We start from the raw sequence: 17,162 nt of genomic DNA, 5'->3' as shown, positions 1-17,162 counted from the left end.
AACAAGTGCACTCAGGACAAGCCCTGCCCTCATGCCGTAGTTGTGTGGTTCTGTCTGCAGTGATGGCGGTGGGTGGCTCTGACACCCGCCTCCCCCGTCGGGTCATCTCAGGACAGAAGAGGTGTCTGGATTGGAGACACAGCGCCGCACCTGTCCTCAGGTTGTGTCTGGTATTGCAGTTCACCTCCATTGAAATGAATAGGACAGACCTGTAATACCACACACGACCTGAGGACAGGTGCGGCGCCATGTTTTCCTGGACGACCCCTTTAAGACTTTTCCCGTGTGTGTGTGTGTGTGTTTGGCAGAGCGGAGTGTGCACGGGCGCCGCTGATACTTCATAGCCGGTTATCAGCTGTTTTGAAGAATCAGCGGCGAGCACCCCCCCCCCGCACACACACTCACAAATCCCCCCAAACACGCAAAATCAAGTGTAATCAAGCGTGTTTTTATGTGGTTTTTGGCACGTAAAATGTGCAAAAAAAAACGTGTCAAATACACGCCGTGTGAACCTGTCAACTGAAAAGTCATTCACTTCACTTTCATCATTCTAAGGGTATGTTCACACACAATGTTTTCAGTTGAAAAATCGGAAGCAGAACGCCTACAAGCATCTGCCCATTGGTTTCAATGGGAAATACGACGTTCTGTTCCGACAGGGCGTTTTTTACGTGGTCGTTTTCCAAAAACGGCACGTAAAAAGACGCCCGCCAAAATGAAGTGCACATCAATTCTTGGGACGTTTTTGGAGCTGTTTTTCATTCACTTTATAGAAAAACAGCTCCAAAAACGGCTGTAAAAAACGCGAGTTTGATTAAAAAATGGCTGAAAATCAGGTTCTGGTTTCCCTTTGTTTAGTAAGCGTGTGAACATACCCTTAGCCTTTTAGTGTGTCCTATAACTTCTGCCAGCTGCAGAATCACACCCAAAATGGCTGCCGGACACTGCTTAGCAATTTGAAGACACCTTTTCCTGGCTTGTGAGAGGGGGGGTGAGGTTCCCTCCCACATTTACGGCAGCTGTGAGTCAGGTTGATTTGCCTTATTCACCTTGCTGTAATTCTGGGAAGTGCTCCCCCTGGTGGCCAACATAGGAAAACATGTCAAATTATTATTTAATTTTTAATAATTTCCACCATATGGAAGAAAAAAAAAAATACAGAAAAAACGTAAAAAATATAATAGAAATAAGTAAAGACACTTAAAAAAAAAAGGTTTAATTCGCGATACATTCCCTTTAATTTACCCATTAGATGTCTATGGGGGACAGTGTCAAATGCCTTTGCAAAGTCCAAAAACACGATATCCACAGCGGCCCCTCTGTCTAGGCTTCTGCTCACCTCTTCATAAAAACAAATCAGGTTGGTCTGACAACTTCTGTCCTTAGTAAATCCGTGCTGGCTGTCACTTATGATACTATTTATTGTCACATAATTCTGTATATAGTCCCTCAATAGCCCCTCAAACATTTTCCCCACAATTGATGTTAAAGAGGCTCTGTCACCAGATTTTGCAACCCCTATCTGCTATTGCAGCAGATCGGCGCTGCAATGTAAATTACAGTAACGTTTTTATTTTTTTAAAACGAGCATTTTTGGCCAAGTTATGACCATTTTCGTATTTATGCAAATGAGGCTTGCAAAAGTACAACTGGGCGTGTTGAAAAGTAAAAGTACAACTGGGCGTGTATTATGTGCGTACATCGGGGCGTGTTTACTACTTTTACTAGCTGGGCGTTGTGTATAGAAGTATCATCCACTTCTCTTCAGAACGCCCAGCTTCTGGCAGTGCAGATCTGTGACGTCACTCACAGGTCCTGCATCGTGTCGGCACCAGAGGCTACAGTTGATTCTGCAGCAGCATCAGCATTTGCAGGTAAGTAGCTACATCGACTTACCTGCAAACGCCGATGCTGCTGCAGAATCATCTGTAGCCTCTGGTGCCGATGTGTCCTCGCTCGTCTGACACGATGCAGGACCTGTGAGTGACGACACAGCGTGATCTCTGGAGAACACGGCTGTGTCTGCACTGCCAGAAGATGGGCGTTCTGAAGAGAAGTGGATGATACTTCTATACACAACGCCCAGCTAGTAAAAGTAGTAAACACGCCCCGATGTACGCACATAATACACGCCCAGTTGTACTTTTACTTTTCAACACGCCCAGTTGTACTTTTGCAAGCCTCATTTGCATAAATACGAAAATGGTCATAACTTGGCCAAAAATGCTCGTTTTTAAAAAATAAAAACGTTACTGTAATCTACATTGCAGCGCCTATCTGCTGCAATAGCAGATAGGGGTTGCAAAATCTGGTGACAGAGCCTCTTTAAGTACAGTGAAATTCCTTTAAAGAGGCTCTGTCACCACATTATAAGTGCCCTATCTCCTATATAAGGAGATCGGCGCTGTAATGTAGGTGACAGTAATGCTTTTTATTTAGAAAAACAATCTATTTTAAACCACTTTATGAGCGATTTTTAGCTTTATGCTAATGAGTTTCTTAATGCCCAAGTGGGCGTGTTTTTACTTTAGACCAAGTGGGCGTTGTACAGAGGAGTGTATGACGCTGACCAATCAGTGTCATGCACTTCTCTCCATTCATTTACACTGCACTAGTGATATAGTTATATCGCTATGTGCAGCCACATACACACACTATAACATTACTGCAGTGTCCTGATAATGAATATACATTACCTCCAACCAGGACGTGATGTGTATTCAGAATCCTGACACGTCTGAATCTTTTCTGTGAGATTTACAGCAAGGCAAGCGTAATCTCGTTTGAAATTACAGTTTAAATCGTAATCTCGCGAGATTACGTTTGCCTTGCTGTAAATCTCACAGAGACGGTACAGACGTGTCAGGATTCTGAATAAACATCACGTCCAGGCTGGTAGTGATGTATATTCATTATCAGGACACTGCAGTAATGTTATAGGGGGTGTATGTGGCTGCATAACTATATCGCTAGTGCAGTGTAAATGACTGGAGAGGAGTGCATGACTCTGATTGGTCAGCGTCATACACTCCTCTGTACAACGCCCACTTGGTCTAAAGTAAAAATACGCCCACTTGGGCATTAAGAAACTCATTAGAATAAAGCTAAAAATCACTCATAAAGTGGTGAAAATAGATCGTTTTTCGAAATAAAAAGCATTACTGTCATCTACATTACAGCGCCCATCTCCTTATGTAGTAGATAGGGCACTTCTAATGTGGTGACAGAGCCTCTTTAATCTGTCATCGAAAAATCCAGCCATTCTGGTAATCCAGTATTTGATTTCAGCAGACAACATGATAATCCTGAATTTCACAACACCAGAAACAGAGATAATCCATTATGAAACACACGGGTGTAAAAATTTGCAAAGTGCCATATTTGGCAAAAAAGCATTTTATGCAGAGTGTGTTTTCAGAACAAGTAAATATAGAATTTTCTATGACCAGTAATCCAGGTCACATTGCTGCTGGATTAAAGGAATTTTATTGTAATGTTCTTTGCCAAAATCCTAGAATGACATCAGCAAATCAATATACATGATATTCTACTACTTTCCACTAGTGTAATCTGCGGGGTTCCTAAAATCCTGCTCCCCATTCATTAGAGGAGCATCTGAGAAATGCAAGGTCACACAGCTCTTTCTGTAAACCCCAATTAATTTCAAAAGAGACGAAGTACATGGCGGCCGAGACCCCTTCAGTCTTGTGATGCAAACCCCACAAAGACACTTTTACAGCTTGGATAAACTCCTTTAACCCCTTCCCGCTTTGGCCACTTTTGACCTTCCTGACAGAGCCTCATTTTTCAAATCTGACATGTGTCACTTTATGTGGTAATAACTTCGGAATGCTTTTACCTATCCAAGCAATTCTGAGATTGTTTTCTCGTGACACATTGGGCTTTATGTTACTGGAAAAATTAGCTTGATACATTCAGTATTTAATTGTGAATAACACCAAAATTTTGTGAGAAATTTACAAAATTAGCATTTTTCTAAATTTAAATGTATCTGCTTGTAAGACAGGCAGTTATACAAGATATAATAGGACTAATGAACATCCCCATATGTATACTTTAGATCGGCATCGTTTTTCGAATATAGTTTTATTTTTCCATAGTTTTGACTTTAGCAGCAATTTCTCACATTTTCAAAAAAAATTCAAGAGGCTATTTTTATAGGGGCCAGGTCAGTTGTGAAGTGGCTTTGAGGGTCTTATATATTAGAAAGCCCCAATAAGTCACCCCATTTTCAAAACTGCACCTCTCAAAGTATTAAAAACAGCATTTAGAAAGTGTCTTAACCCTTTAGATGTTTCACAGAAATTAAAGCAAAGTAGAGGTGAAATTTACAAATTTCACTTTTTTTTGCAGAAATTAATTTTAATCCATTTTTTTTTGTGACACAGAAGGTTTTACCAGAGAAATGCAACTCAATATTTATTGCCCAGATTCGGCGGTTTTTAGAAATATCCCACATGTGGACCTAGTGTGATAATGGACTGAAGCACCGGCCTCCGAAGCAAAGGAGCACCTAGTGGATTTTGGGGCCTCCATTTTATTAGAAAATATTTTAGGCACCATGTCAGGTTTGAAGGGCTCTTGCGGTGACAAAACAGTGGAAATTCCCCAAAAGTAACCCCATTTGGGAAACTAGACCCCTCAAGGAAATTATGTGGGGGTATAGTGAGCATTTTTACCCAACAGGTTTATTGCAGAAATTATTGGAAGTAGGCTGTGAAAATTAAAACCTACATTCATCCAAAGAAAATGTAGGTTTAGCTAATTTTTTTCTCATTTCCACAAGGACTAAAGGAGAAAAAGCACAGCTACATTTGCAAAGCAATTTCTCCCGAGTAAAACAATACCCCACATGTGGTCATAAACGGCTGTTTATACACACGGCGGAGCTTAGAAGGGAAAGAGCGCCATTTGGCTTTTGGAACTAAAATTAAGCAGGAATGGTTTGCGGAGGCCATGTTGATTCTGCAAAACCCCCAGAGGGACAAAATAGTGGAAACCTCACACAAGTGACCCCATTTTGGAAACTACACTCCTTGAGCAATTCATCTACAGGTTAAAGAGGCTCTGTGTCACCAGATTTTGCAACCCCTATCTGCTATTGCAGCAGATCGGCGCTGCAATGTAGATTACAGTAACATTTTTATTTTTAAAAAACGAGTATTTTTGGCCAAGTTATGACCATTTTTCTATTTATGCAAATGAGGCTTGCTAAAGTCCAACTGGGCCTGTTTAAAGTAAAAGTCCAACTGGGCGTGTATTGTGTGCGTACATCTGGGCATGTTTACTTCTTTTACTAGCTGGGCGTTCTGACGAGAAGTATCATCCACTTCTCTTCAGAACGCCCAGCTTCTGGCAGTGCAGACACAGCGTGTTCTCGAGAGATCACGCTGTGTCGTCACTCACTTTCTGCCCCAGGTCATGCATCGTGTCGGACGAGCGAGGACACATCGGCACCAGAGGCTACAGTTGATTCTGCAGCAGCATCGGCGTTTGCAGGTAAGTCGATGTAGCTACTTACCTGCAAACGCTGATGCTGCTGCAGAATCAACTGTAGCCTCTGGTGCCGATGTGGCCGACACGATGCAGGACCTGGGGCAGGAAGTGAGTGACGTCACAGCGTGATCTCTCGAGAACACGCTGTGTGTCTGCACTGCCAGAAGCTGGGTGTTAACGAACAGAAGTGGATGATGCTGATTCGTCAGCATCATACACTCCCATTCCTAATGGCCAGCTAGTAAAAGAAGTAAAAACGCCCCGATGTACACACATAATACACACCCAGTTGTACTTTTACTGCAAACACGCCCACTTGGACTTTTGCAAGCCTCATTTGCATAAATACAAAAATGGTCATAACTTGGCCAAAAATGCTCGTTTTTTAATAATAAAAACGTTACTGTAATCTACATTGCAGCGCCTATCTGCTGCAATAGGAGATAGGGGTTGCAAAATCTGGTGACAGAGCCTCTTTAAGTGAGCATTTTGACCCCACAAGGGTTTATAGATTTTATTAGAATTGGGCAGTGAAAATAAAAACAATCCTTTTTCTTCAATAAGGCGTAGCTTTAGCTCAAAATTTTTAATTTTCTCAAAAAATAAAGGCAAAAAACAACCCCAATATTTGTAAAGCAATTTCTCCCGAGTACGGCAATACCCCATATGTGGTTATAAATTGCTGTTTGGGCACACGGCAGGGCTCAGAAGGGAAGGAGCGCCATTTGGCTTTTGGAGTACATATTTTGTTGGATTGGTTTCTGGTCGCCTGTGGGACCAAAACAGTGGAAACCCCCCACAAGTGACCCCATTTTGGAAACTACACTCCTCAAGGTATTCACCTAGGGGTGTAGTGAGCATGTTAACCCTGCAGGTGTTTTGCAGAAATTAGTGTGCACTCGATGTTGCAGAGTGAAAATGGGATTTTTTCCATACATATGCCAATATGTGGTGCCAAGCTTGTGCGACTATAACAAGAAACAAGACAGCTCTCTAATTATTATGCTGGGTTTCCTGGTTTTAGAATCACCCTACATGTGGCCCTAATCTTTTGCCTGGACTATCGACAGGGCTCAGGAGTGAAAGACTACCATGCGAAATAGAGGCCAAATTTGGCAACTTACACAGCATTCGTTCACAATTGCAGAGGCTCTGATGTGAAATAATAAAAGGAACCGCTGAGGAGTGACCCCATTTTGGGAACTACAACCCTCAAGGCATTTATTAAGGGGTGTAGTGAGCTGTAGGGCTCAGAAGGGAAGGAGCGCCATTTAACTTTTAGGAGTGTAGATTTTGCTTGGTAGTAGTTTTGTTTGGAGTTTTACTGGTATTTCAGTTTATAATGTGGGGCATATGTGAGCTAGGCAGAGTACATCAGGGGCATAGTCAGGTGGTATAATAATGGGGTAAACAATAAAATAATCCATAGATGTGTATTACGATGTGAAGCAATCCTTTCTGCACAGGCTGGTGTCGCAATGATAAATGTCCTTTCTTATCTCCCATTTGGTCCACACTCCGCACCTTTGCAGTTTGGGGAATTTAGCTGGGAAGTGTTGCCCTGGTATAATACGGGCGCCTTCGCTTACAGCAGATATGTTTGGGCCCTACTCTTCCTGGTTCCCTAATTTTAGGGCCTTGATAAATCGCCACTTGAAACAGAAGAAATGTTCCCCTCGGGCCAGCACAACCGCATATTCTTCTTTCCTGACTTATTGGAGACTTAAGTTATTTTATTTTTTCATAGACGTAGCGGTATGAGGTCTGTTTTTTTGCGGGACGAACTGTAGTTATTATTGCCACCATTTTGGGGTACATGGGACTTTTTGATCACTTATCGTTTTTTTGGGAGGTATGGTGATCAAAAAACAGCAATTCTGGCATAGTTTTAAAAAAAATTTTTATACAGCGTTCACCACACGTCATAAATGACATGTTACCTTTATTCTGCCGTTCAGTACGATTCTGGTGATACCAAATTTTTAGCACTTTTTTATGTTTTACAACTTTTTGCACAATAAAATTACTTTTGTACAAAGAATGTATTTCTTCTGTCGCCATGTTGTGAGAGCCATAACTTTTTAATTTTTTCGTCAATGGGGCTGTATGAGGGCTTGTTTTTTGTGAGACGAACTATAGTTTTTATAGGTTCCCTTTTTGGATACATGCAAATTTTTGATCACTTTTTATTTACATTTTTGGAAGACAAAGTGACTAAAAAAACAGCAATTCTGGCATTATTTTTTAGGATTTTTTTTACAGCGTTCGCTGTGCGGGACAAATAACATAACATTTTTCAGGTCGTTACGGACAAGGCGATACCAAATATGTATGGTTTTATAAAAAAAAAATTCAATAATAAATGACTTGATAAGGGAAAAAGGGCGATCGTGTTTTATGTTATTACTTGAAACTTTTTTTTTTACTTTTTTTACACTTTTCTTTAGTCCCACTAGGGGACTTGAAGGTCCAACTGTTTGTTTGTTTGTTTGATTGATTGATGTTCTAATACATTTCACTACCTATGTAGTGCAATGTATTAAAACTGTCAGTTGTTCACGGACAGCAAGCCGATTAGGCTCCGGATGGGGCCTAATTGGCTTCACGTAATGGCAGACAGGTGGCCATTGTTAGGCCTACTGTTAGCATAGTAGCAGTCACCAGCCTTGCCATCGCATGACAGGCTGCCGATTTGCTACAAACCACTAATATGCAGCAATCGCATTGGATCGCTGCATCGAAGGGGTTAATGGCAGGAATAGGAGCTAGCTCCGGTTCCTGCCGTTACAGCGTGGTGTCCGCTGTAACATACAGCATAAACCCACTGCTGATGACGCCAGCTCAGCTTCCGAGCTGGAAGCTAAGCCGGCGCCATCTTGACAATGGTACCGGAAGCCTTTTAGACCCCGCCGGCGAGCGGGGCATAGGAGGCTTCCGTTGCTGGCTGACCGGGAGACCAGTATTAGGCCTCCGGTTGCCATTGCAGCCACCGGCAACCCAGCGATCACGTTGCTAAAAACTCCTCACATGCTGCGATCTCTATTGAACGCAGCATCTGAGGGGTTAAGCGGCCGGATCGGATGCTCCTGAGCCCGCACCATCACCGCAACGGTACTGCGCTTTGCAGGAAGCCCTGCCCGACAGAGCCATATATATACGGCGGATGTCGGGAAGGGGTTAAGCACCCATTACGATACGCATTTAGGCATGTTCACACAACATATATGTGAAGCAGAAAAATACGAGGCTGATATCAAGAGTAAACAGCCTCTGAATCCAGGCGTTTTAGAACGGATTTTCAAAGCATATTTTTTTCTTGCAGGAGTTTTTGAAGCTTGTTCTCGAAGCATATTTTGTAGTGTCAACGGAAATTCAGCTTGTAAAAAGTTTCAAGAAGTGACATGTCAGGGCCTGTTCACATCACCGTTCGCTTTCCGTTCTGGGGTTCCGTCTGAGGTTTCCGTCGGGTGAACCCCGCAAGGGAAAGTGAAAGCACAGCTTCCGTTTCAGTCACCATTGATCTTAATGGTGACGGAAACATCGCTAATGGTTTCCGTTCGTCACCATTCCTGCAGGTTTCCGGTTTTCCGACGGAATCAATAGCGGAGTCGACTGCGCTATTGATTCCGTCGGAAAACTGTAAACCTTCCGGAATGGTGACGAACGGAAACCATTAGCAATGTTTCTGTCACCATTGATATCAATGGTGACTGAAACGGAAGCTGTCGTTTCACTTTCACTTGCGGGGTTCACCCGACAGAAAGCTCCGACGGAACCGCGGAACGGAAATGAACGGTGATGTGAACAGGCCCTCAATTCCTTTTTACGAAGCATGTTTTTACAAGGCGTTTTTTACGCTTCATATATAAACTATAAAGTATATTTCCCATTGGGAAGCTGTTTGCAGGCGTATTTCAGAGCGTAATACGAGTGCTTGACTCTCCGAAATACTGCTGAATATAAGCCGTGTGAACATGAGGATAACTAAACGTTTGACAAACTTCTAACATGTCAGAAATGTTGTTTGGTGGGGGTCCGAGCACTGATACCTCCACTAATCGCTAAAACGAAGCGGCAGAAGCACTCGTGTGAGGGCTCAGACGCTTCGTGTCTGTTCGGCTTTTTCCAGAAATGAATGTAACGGCGTACAGGAACAATAGAAAGTCTATGAGCCCGTACTCCGATACATCGGCTTTCCGGAAAAAGCCGAAAAGAAACTAAGAGGCGGAACGCTCACACGAACACTTCTGCTGCTTCGTTCTAGCGATTGGTCGGGGTCTCCGTGCTCGGACTCCCACCAATCCAAACTTCTGACATGTCACTAGGACATGTCAGAAGTTTGTCAAACGTTTAGCTCCACTTTAATATCAATAGGTGTCACTTACCTTTTCTCCCTCACTGGAATTTTTGTCTGGGTGGTACATCAGTGCCAGCTTTCTGTACGCTCTTTTTATTTCATCCGCAGTGGCTTCTGGCTTTGCCCCGAGGGTATCGTAGTATCCGGTCTCCTTCACCATCTTGGCTGCTTAACACATAAAGCAATAATCAGCATTTAACCCCTTCCCATCGTAAACAACTTTCAGATTTTAATTTTCGTTTTTTCCTCCCCACATTCCAGCAGCCATAACGTCTTTATTTTCCCGTCTATATAGTCCTATGAGGGCTTGATTTTTGCGGGACGAGTTGTAGTTTTTCGTAGCACCATTTATTTTGCCATATAATGTACTAGGAAACGGGGAAAAAAATTATTTGCGGGGTAGAAAATAAAAAAAACAGCGAATCCTCCACGGTTTTTGTGCGCCGTTTTTACGGAATTCACTGTGCAATTAAAACAACATGTTAACTTTATTCTGTGGGTTAATACAATTACGGCGATACTAAATATATATTGTTTTTTCTATATTTTACTACTTTTACAAGTAAAAAATTAAGTGTAAAAAAGAAAATGTATTTTGTGTCGCCAAATTCCGAGAGCCATAACTTTTTTATTTTTCCGTCGATTAAGTGGTATGAGGGCTTATTTTTTGCGGGATAAGCTGTAGTTGTCAATAATACCATTTTGGTGTAAATGCGACTGATTGCAACTTTTTATTTCATTATTTGTGGGAGATTAGGTGACCAAAAAATTGAGATTCTGGCGTTTATAATTTTTCTTTTTTCGGCGTTCCCCGTGCGGGTTAAATAATAACATATTGTGATAGTTCAGACTTTTACGGACGCGGCGATACCAATTATGTTTATTTATTTATTTTACTATGCTCTAGGGGGAAAATGGGAAAAGGGGGGTTTTTTGAACTTTTAATATTTTTTTATTTTTTTTTACACAAAAAAAACAACTTTATTTAACTAATTTTTACTTTTTTTTTATTAGTCCCCCTAGGGGACTTCAACTAATGTATTGCAGTATATCGTGATTCTGTGATTCTGACAAGCAACTATTAAGCCCCGCCGGAGGCAAGGCTTAATAGGTGCACAGAGATGGCGGACCTGGGGGACTTTATTAGGCCCCCAGGCAGCCATAGCAACCATCGACCCCCCCCCCCCCCACGATTGCATTGCGGGGGGCGCGATGAGCTGTAAGAGGGGACCGCCCCCTTCTTTCTAACCATTTAAATGCTGCGGTCGCTGTTGACCGCAGCATTTAACAAGTTAAACGAGCGCGATCGAACTCCAGCGTGATGTTACTCGTTACTCTGAAGTGTCGGCTGTAACATACAGCCGACACCTGCATCGTATGGAGCGGGTTCACTCCGTGAGCCCGCTCTATACTTCCCCTACCCGGCTATGTCATAACTGTATGTCATATGTCGGGAAGGGGTTAAGGGCCTGTTCACATCAGCGTCAGGCTTCCATTCGACTTTTCCATCAGAGGTACCCATGAACGGAAAGCCAAACGGAAACCATAGCAACCATTTACATTACTATTGATTTCAATGGTAATGCTTCCGTTGCAGCTGGTTTCCATTTTTTTGGCGGAATCAACATTACGGTATTAACTACGGTATGCTTTCCGCAAAAAAACGGAAACCTTACGGAACGTAAACAAATGAAAACCAACTACAGCAGAAGCATTACCATTGAAATCAACGGTAATGCAAACGGTGGCTATGGTTCCCTGACGCAGATGTGAACGCAGCCTAAAGCGTTACTGCCGCCACGCCCCGAGCAACAGATTTTGTAGCAGTTTTTGCCCTCCCACAAACCAACCTCCACTTACCCAGGATCAGACTCTTAACAGAATTCCCCTCAAATTACCCCTGTACCGTGCTGCACATCTATATATCTCTATATAGCTCTAGATAGATTGATAGATAGATAGATAGATAGATAGATAGATAGATAGATAGATAGATAGATAGATAATAGATGGATGGATAGATAGATAGATAGATAGATAGATAGATAGATAGATACAGGGGCGGACATACCGCATGTGCAGCCGGTGCAGCTGCACAAGGGCCCCGCGTGGGAAGGGGGCCCGTTCCTCTGCTGGCCGACTCAGTTCTCAGCTGCGCGATGCTGAGGACTGAGACAGAGGCCCGTGGACCACTGGCGTAGCTATAGGGGTCGCAGCGGTCGCAATTGCGACCGGGCCCCGAAGCCAGGGGGGCCCACGGCCCCCCGCACCACATCAATAAAAAGTTACTATAGTAACTCGGGCCGCGGGCCCCTGTTACTATAGTAACATACTTTACTTACCTTCCTGGTTCCGGATCGCAGCGGAGGTCCTGACGTCAGGCGCTGTGCGCAGCGCATGACGTCACAGCGCTATGCCGCCGCGCACAGCATCGAGACTACAGAACTCCCGCCGCGGCCGAAGAGGAAGGTAAGATAGCCCTGACTGGCGGGGTCCGACTCCTGGGACCCGCCAATCAGCTGTTTTGAAGGGGCCGCAGCACTCGTACGAGAGCTGCTCCCCTTCATTCCTGTCACTTCATTCCGGTCACACTGTGAATCGGTTTCGGCGATTCACAGTGTGGGCGAGTAGTGAAATGAAGGGGAAGCAGCTCTCGTACGAGTGCTGCGGCCCCTTCAAAACAGCTGATTTGCGGGTCCCGGGCGACACATCAGCTATTGATGGCCTATCCTGAGGATAGGCCATCAATGTTTAGGGACTGCACAACCCCTAAGCCTACGATGTAGCAGGCTTAGGGGGCCCATGAGACAGGATCACAGATTGTGTGATGCTGTCTGCTGGGCCCTGTATCTAAGCCAATCACATGGTAGGCTTAGATACATGGCCCATGCGTGATCCTGTCTGCTGGGCCCTGTATCTAAGCCTACCACACTGTAGGTTTAGATACAGGGCCCCAGCACACAGTAATCTTATACTGTATAAGATTACTGTCTGCTGGACCCTGTATCTAAGCCTACCTTGTGGTAGGCTTAGATACAGGGTCCCACAGACAGTATCACACATGGGCCCTGTATCTAAGCCTTAGGGTATGTGCACAGACACTAATTACGTCCGTAAGTGACGGATGTATTTCGGCCGCAAGTACCGGACCGAACACACTGCAGGGAGCCGGGCTCCTAGCGTCGTACTTATGTACGACGCTAGGAGTCCCTGCCTCGCTGTGGGACAACTGTCCTGTACTGTAATCATGTTTTCAGTACCGGACAGTTGTCCGGCAGCGAGGCAGGGACTCCTAGCGTCGTACATAACTATGATGCTAGGAGCCCGGCTCCCTGCAGTGTGTTCGGTCCGGTACTTGCGGCCGAAATACGTCCGTCAATTCCGGACGTAATTAGTGTGTGTGCACATACCCTAACACATGTGTTACTAATCATTTTTTGTGTGTTTTCTTACAGGTTCGGTCGTTGGACTACGGCGGATTCCAGGACTACTTCGATGACAGCTTTTTTTTTTATTAATAAAATGGTTAATGAGGGTTGTGTTTTTTTTTTTTATTTCAATAAAATATTTTTTCTATGTCTTTGTGGTTTTTTTTAAACTATATTACTACCGCCTTAGTAATGGCCGCCGGCTGATTGACAGCATCCATTGCTAAGGCATGGCTTAGTGTTAGCCGGTGCAGAGGCTAACACTAACCCCCTTTATTACCCCGGTACCCACCGCCACCAGGGGTGCTGGGAAGAGCCGGGTACGATCCAGTACCTGACCATCTGTAGTGATGGTCGGCCACTGGGGTGGCCGCAGGCTGGTATTATCAGGAGGGGAAAGGCCAGATACAGTGGCCCTTCCTACCCTGGTGATGCTAGGCTGCTGCTGCTTTATTGTATCTGGCTGGTTATGAAAATGGGGGGGACGCCACGTCATTTAAAAAATAATTGGAAAGAACGATGTCGGGTCCCCCCCAATTTTCATAACCAGCCAGATACAACACAGCAGCAGCAGGCAGCATTACAAGGGTGGGAAGGGCCACTGTTTTTGGCCTTCCCCAGCCTAATACTACCAGCCTGCGGCCACCCCGGTGCCTGCCCGTCACTACAGCTGGTCGGGTACTGGTTTGTACCCGGCTCTTCCCAGTACCCCTGGTGGCGGTGGGTACCGGGGTAATAATGGGGGTTAGTGTAGACTCTGCACCGGCTAACATTAAGCCTCGCCTTAGTAATGGAGGTTGTCAATCAGCCAGCGGCCATTACTAAGGCGGTGATAATAAAGTTTAAAAAGATACAAGCACATAGAAATTTTTTTTATTGAAATAAAAACACAACCCTCATTAACCATTTTATTGAGAATAAAAAAAACGCCGTCATTGAAGTCCTCGTATCCGAAGTCCAACAACCGAACCTGTAAAAAAAACACAAACACACAAAAATAATCAGTAACACATAAAGAAGCAAAATTATTATTCTTACCTTTCCTGGGTCCAGCGCTGGAGCCGCAATGTCAGCGAGCTGGGCCCTGTATCTAATCCTATCATGTGTGATACAGTCTGCTGAGCTGTGTATCTAATCCAATCATGTATGATACTGTGCTGGGCCCTATATCTAATCCGATCATGTGTGATACTGTCTGCTGAGCCACTGTATCTAATCCTATCATGTGTGATACTGTCTGCTGAGCCACTGTATCTAATCCTATAATGTGTGGTACTGTCTGCTGAGCCACTGTATCTAATCCTATCATGTGTGATACTGTCTGCTGAGCCACTGTATCTAATCCTATCATGTGTGGTACTGTCTGCTGAGCCACTGTATCTAATCCTATCATGTGTGGTACTGTCTGCTGAGCCACTGTATCTAATCCTATCATGTGTGATACTGTCTGCTGAGCTGTGTATCTAATCCTATCATGTGTGATACTGCCTTCTGAGCCACTGTATCTAATCCTATCATGTGTGATACTGTCTGCTCAGCCACTGTATCTAATCCTATCCATAGTTTATAGGGTCGTAGTGCTATAGATATGCTATGCTGTCTCCTATACACACACTTTTTTTTGGGGCGGACACATATGTATTGGGGCTATTTCCCGGACATTTTAAGCCCTGAGGGTATGTTCACACGGCAGCGTCTGTTACGGCTGAAATTACTGTGCTGTTTTCAGGAGAAAACAGCACCGTAATTTCAGCCGTAATGGCATGTGCAGGCGTCTTTTGCTGCGTCCACTACGGAAGTAATTGAAGCTGGTTTTCCATGGAGTCCATGGAAAACGGCTCCATTTACATCTGAAGAAGTGACAGGCAGTTTTTTACGCGCCGCCTTTCGACAGCGGCGCGTAAAAAAAAATGACCATCGGCACAGAACATCGTAAGACCCATTCAAATGAATGGGCAGATGTTTTCCGACGCTTTTGAGCCGCATTTTCGGATGTAATTCAATGCTAAAACGCCCAAATTACGTCCGTAAATAGTGTGTGTGTGAACCCAGCCTTAGTGACGCCCCGGCTGCTAGTGCTGCATTGTTGGGTCACTTAGGAGACCCAGCGATGCAGCTGAAAGCGGACCGTCGGCCATGAGAAGTTTGCGGGGTGGGGGGGGGGGGGGCCCTGGCACATTATCTGCACAGGGGCCTTTTGCAGTCTGTGTCCGCCACTGGATAGATAGATAGATAGATAGATAGATAGATAGATAGATAGATAGATAGATAGATAGATAGATAGATAGATAGATAGATAGATAGATAGATAGATAGATATATGGTGAGAGCCTGCCTAAGAATTACCTCAGTGTCTTGGGAAAAAGAACAAAATAGACAAACGTCCCCGCCGTAGAGGTAATGCGTCAGTCGCACCAGGAACTACAGACCAACGACTATTCCCCTAGCCAAGACTAGAAGCAGCAGTCGGTAGCGTCCCGTACTGTACCGTTATCTTGTCTTCTCTAGGAAAGGGAATCTCATTGGCTTAAAGCCATGGCCCATATACAGAGTGGAGAATAGCTCCGCCCCTTACCAAACAACAGAAGTTTCTCGAGCCGGTTTCTACGGGACTACGGCTTCTTCGGCTTTCCAGAAAGCTCCTCCGTTGCCCGGGTTACATGGGTCGCCTTACCCACGGAGTGTCCAGATAAGGCGCGAAGCGTCAGTCAGGACGGGAGTGGAGCTGGTGTTTCTGGAATATTCCGCACTGTTCTGTCAGTTTTTGTTATTAGTATTATTAGTCTATGTACTCTCGTGTGTTATAAAGGAGGTGACTGAAAGACACACAGACGTTGTGTAATGGAGGACAATGTCGTGGTTTTGAGCAATCTGCCATGTTGTGGGACTTTATATTAGGTTCACATATTATGACACAGCCGCATATATTTAGTGCAAAGAATGTCTCTACCAGGGGTCTCAAGCACGCGGCACGCGGGACACAGAGCCGCTAGTGCAGACTCTGCTCCGGGACTCAGAGCTGGAGTCCCGTGCAGAGCGCTAGTATCGGCTCTGCTCCGGGACTCTATGGAATTCCCTGACATCGCTGCCCATATATGGACAGCGATGTCTGGGGCTTCCCCAGAGCTGGAGTCCCGGGCAGAGCGCTAGTATAGGCTCTGCTCTGGGGAAGCCTCTGACATCGCTGTTCATACATTGACAGTGATGTCAGGGGCTTCCCCAGAGCAGAAGTACCAGTGATGTCAGGAGCACAGCTGGAGTCCCATGAAGAGCCTACTAGCGCTCTGCCCGGGACTCCAGCTCTGGGGTTGCCCCCGACATCCATGTCCATTGAGCCGAATGCTCAATGAAGGGGTAAGAAGAGCCCATGATTCAGGTAGGTAAAATGCCAAGAGGAATGAGGACAGCATCAATTTGAAGAAAAAGCACATAAGCGTCTATCCCTATCCTTTCCCTAAAATCACACAAGACTCCATGGGAGATATGAACAGATACATAAAAAGAAAAGGAAAGTTCTTATAAATAAACATATAAATGACACCAATATTGATCAAAACATATAGATATAAAAGATATATATAATTTCATATACATTACATGATGAGAATATATGTGTGTATAAATAATAAATGCTAACGTAGTCACAATGCATCACATAGTAATAGCCCATAATATATTATTTCATATGCTGTGCAAATTGCATACATCAGATATAATAGCACAATATATAAATATATATAAATCATATATAATAGCACAAGAAATCCAAAAGGGTAAGTGTAAATAGTGTAAAATAAAGAAGGGACATTTATTATGTTTATTTATTCATGTTAATTTTAATATATATATTTTTTATATTT

The 17,162-nt window shown here is 44.1% G+C and overlaps 1 protein-coding gene across 6 annotated transcripts in view; it reads right to left on the bottom strand.

Moving 5' to 3' along the window:
- LOC142655072 (dnaJ homolog subfamily A member 4-like) overlaps positions 1-16,195 on the bottom strand; it is a 125,267-nt gene extending 109,072 nt beyond the window's left edge. For 2 of the 6 annotated variants that reach the window (XM_075828975.1, XM_075828970.1), the window contains exons 1-2: positions 15,649-15,860; positions 9,903-10,039 (exon numbers count right to left, since the gene is read on the bottom strand). In XM_075828975.1, the coding sequence (XP_075685090.1) occupies positions 9,903-10,034 (132 nt within the window). In that variant the 5' untranslated portion in view covers positions 10,035-10,039; positions 15,649-15,860. The other 4 variants (XM_075828974.1, XM_075828972.1, XM_075828976.1 and 1 more) reach the window with 4 other exon arrangements.
- Positions 16,196-17,162: the final 967 nt, after the last annotated feature.

This window comes from Rhinoderma darwinii, chromosome 1 (assembly GCF_050947455.1).
Source record: "Rhinoderma darwinii isolate aRhiDar2 chromosome 1, aRhiDar2.hap1, whole genome shotgun sequence".
NCBI classification, from domain to species: domain Eukaryota; kingdom Metazoa; phylum Chordata; class Amphibia; order Anura; family Rhinodermatidae; genus Rhinoderma; species Rhinoderma darwinii.
This window is presented reverse-complemented; position numbering and strand designations above follow the sequence as displayed.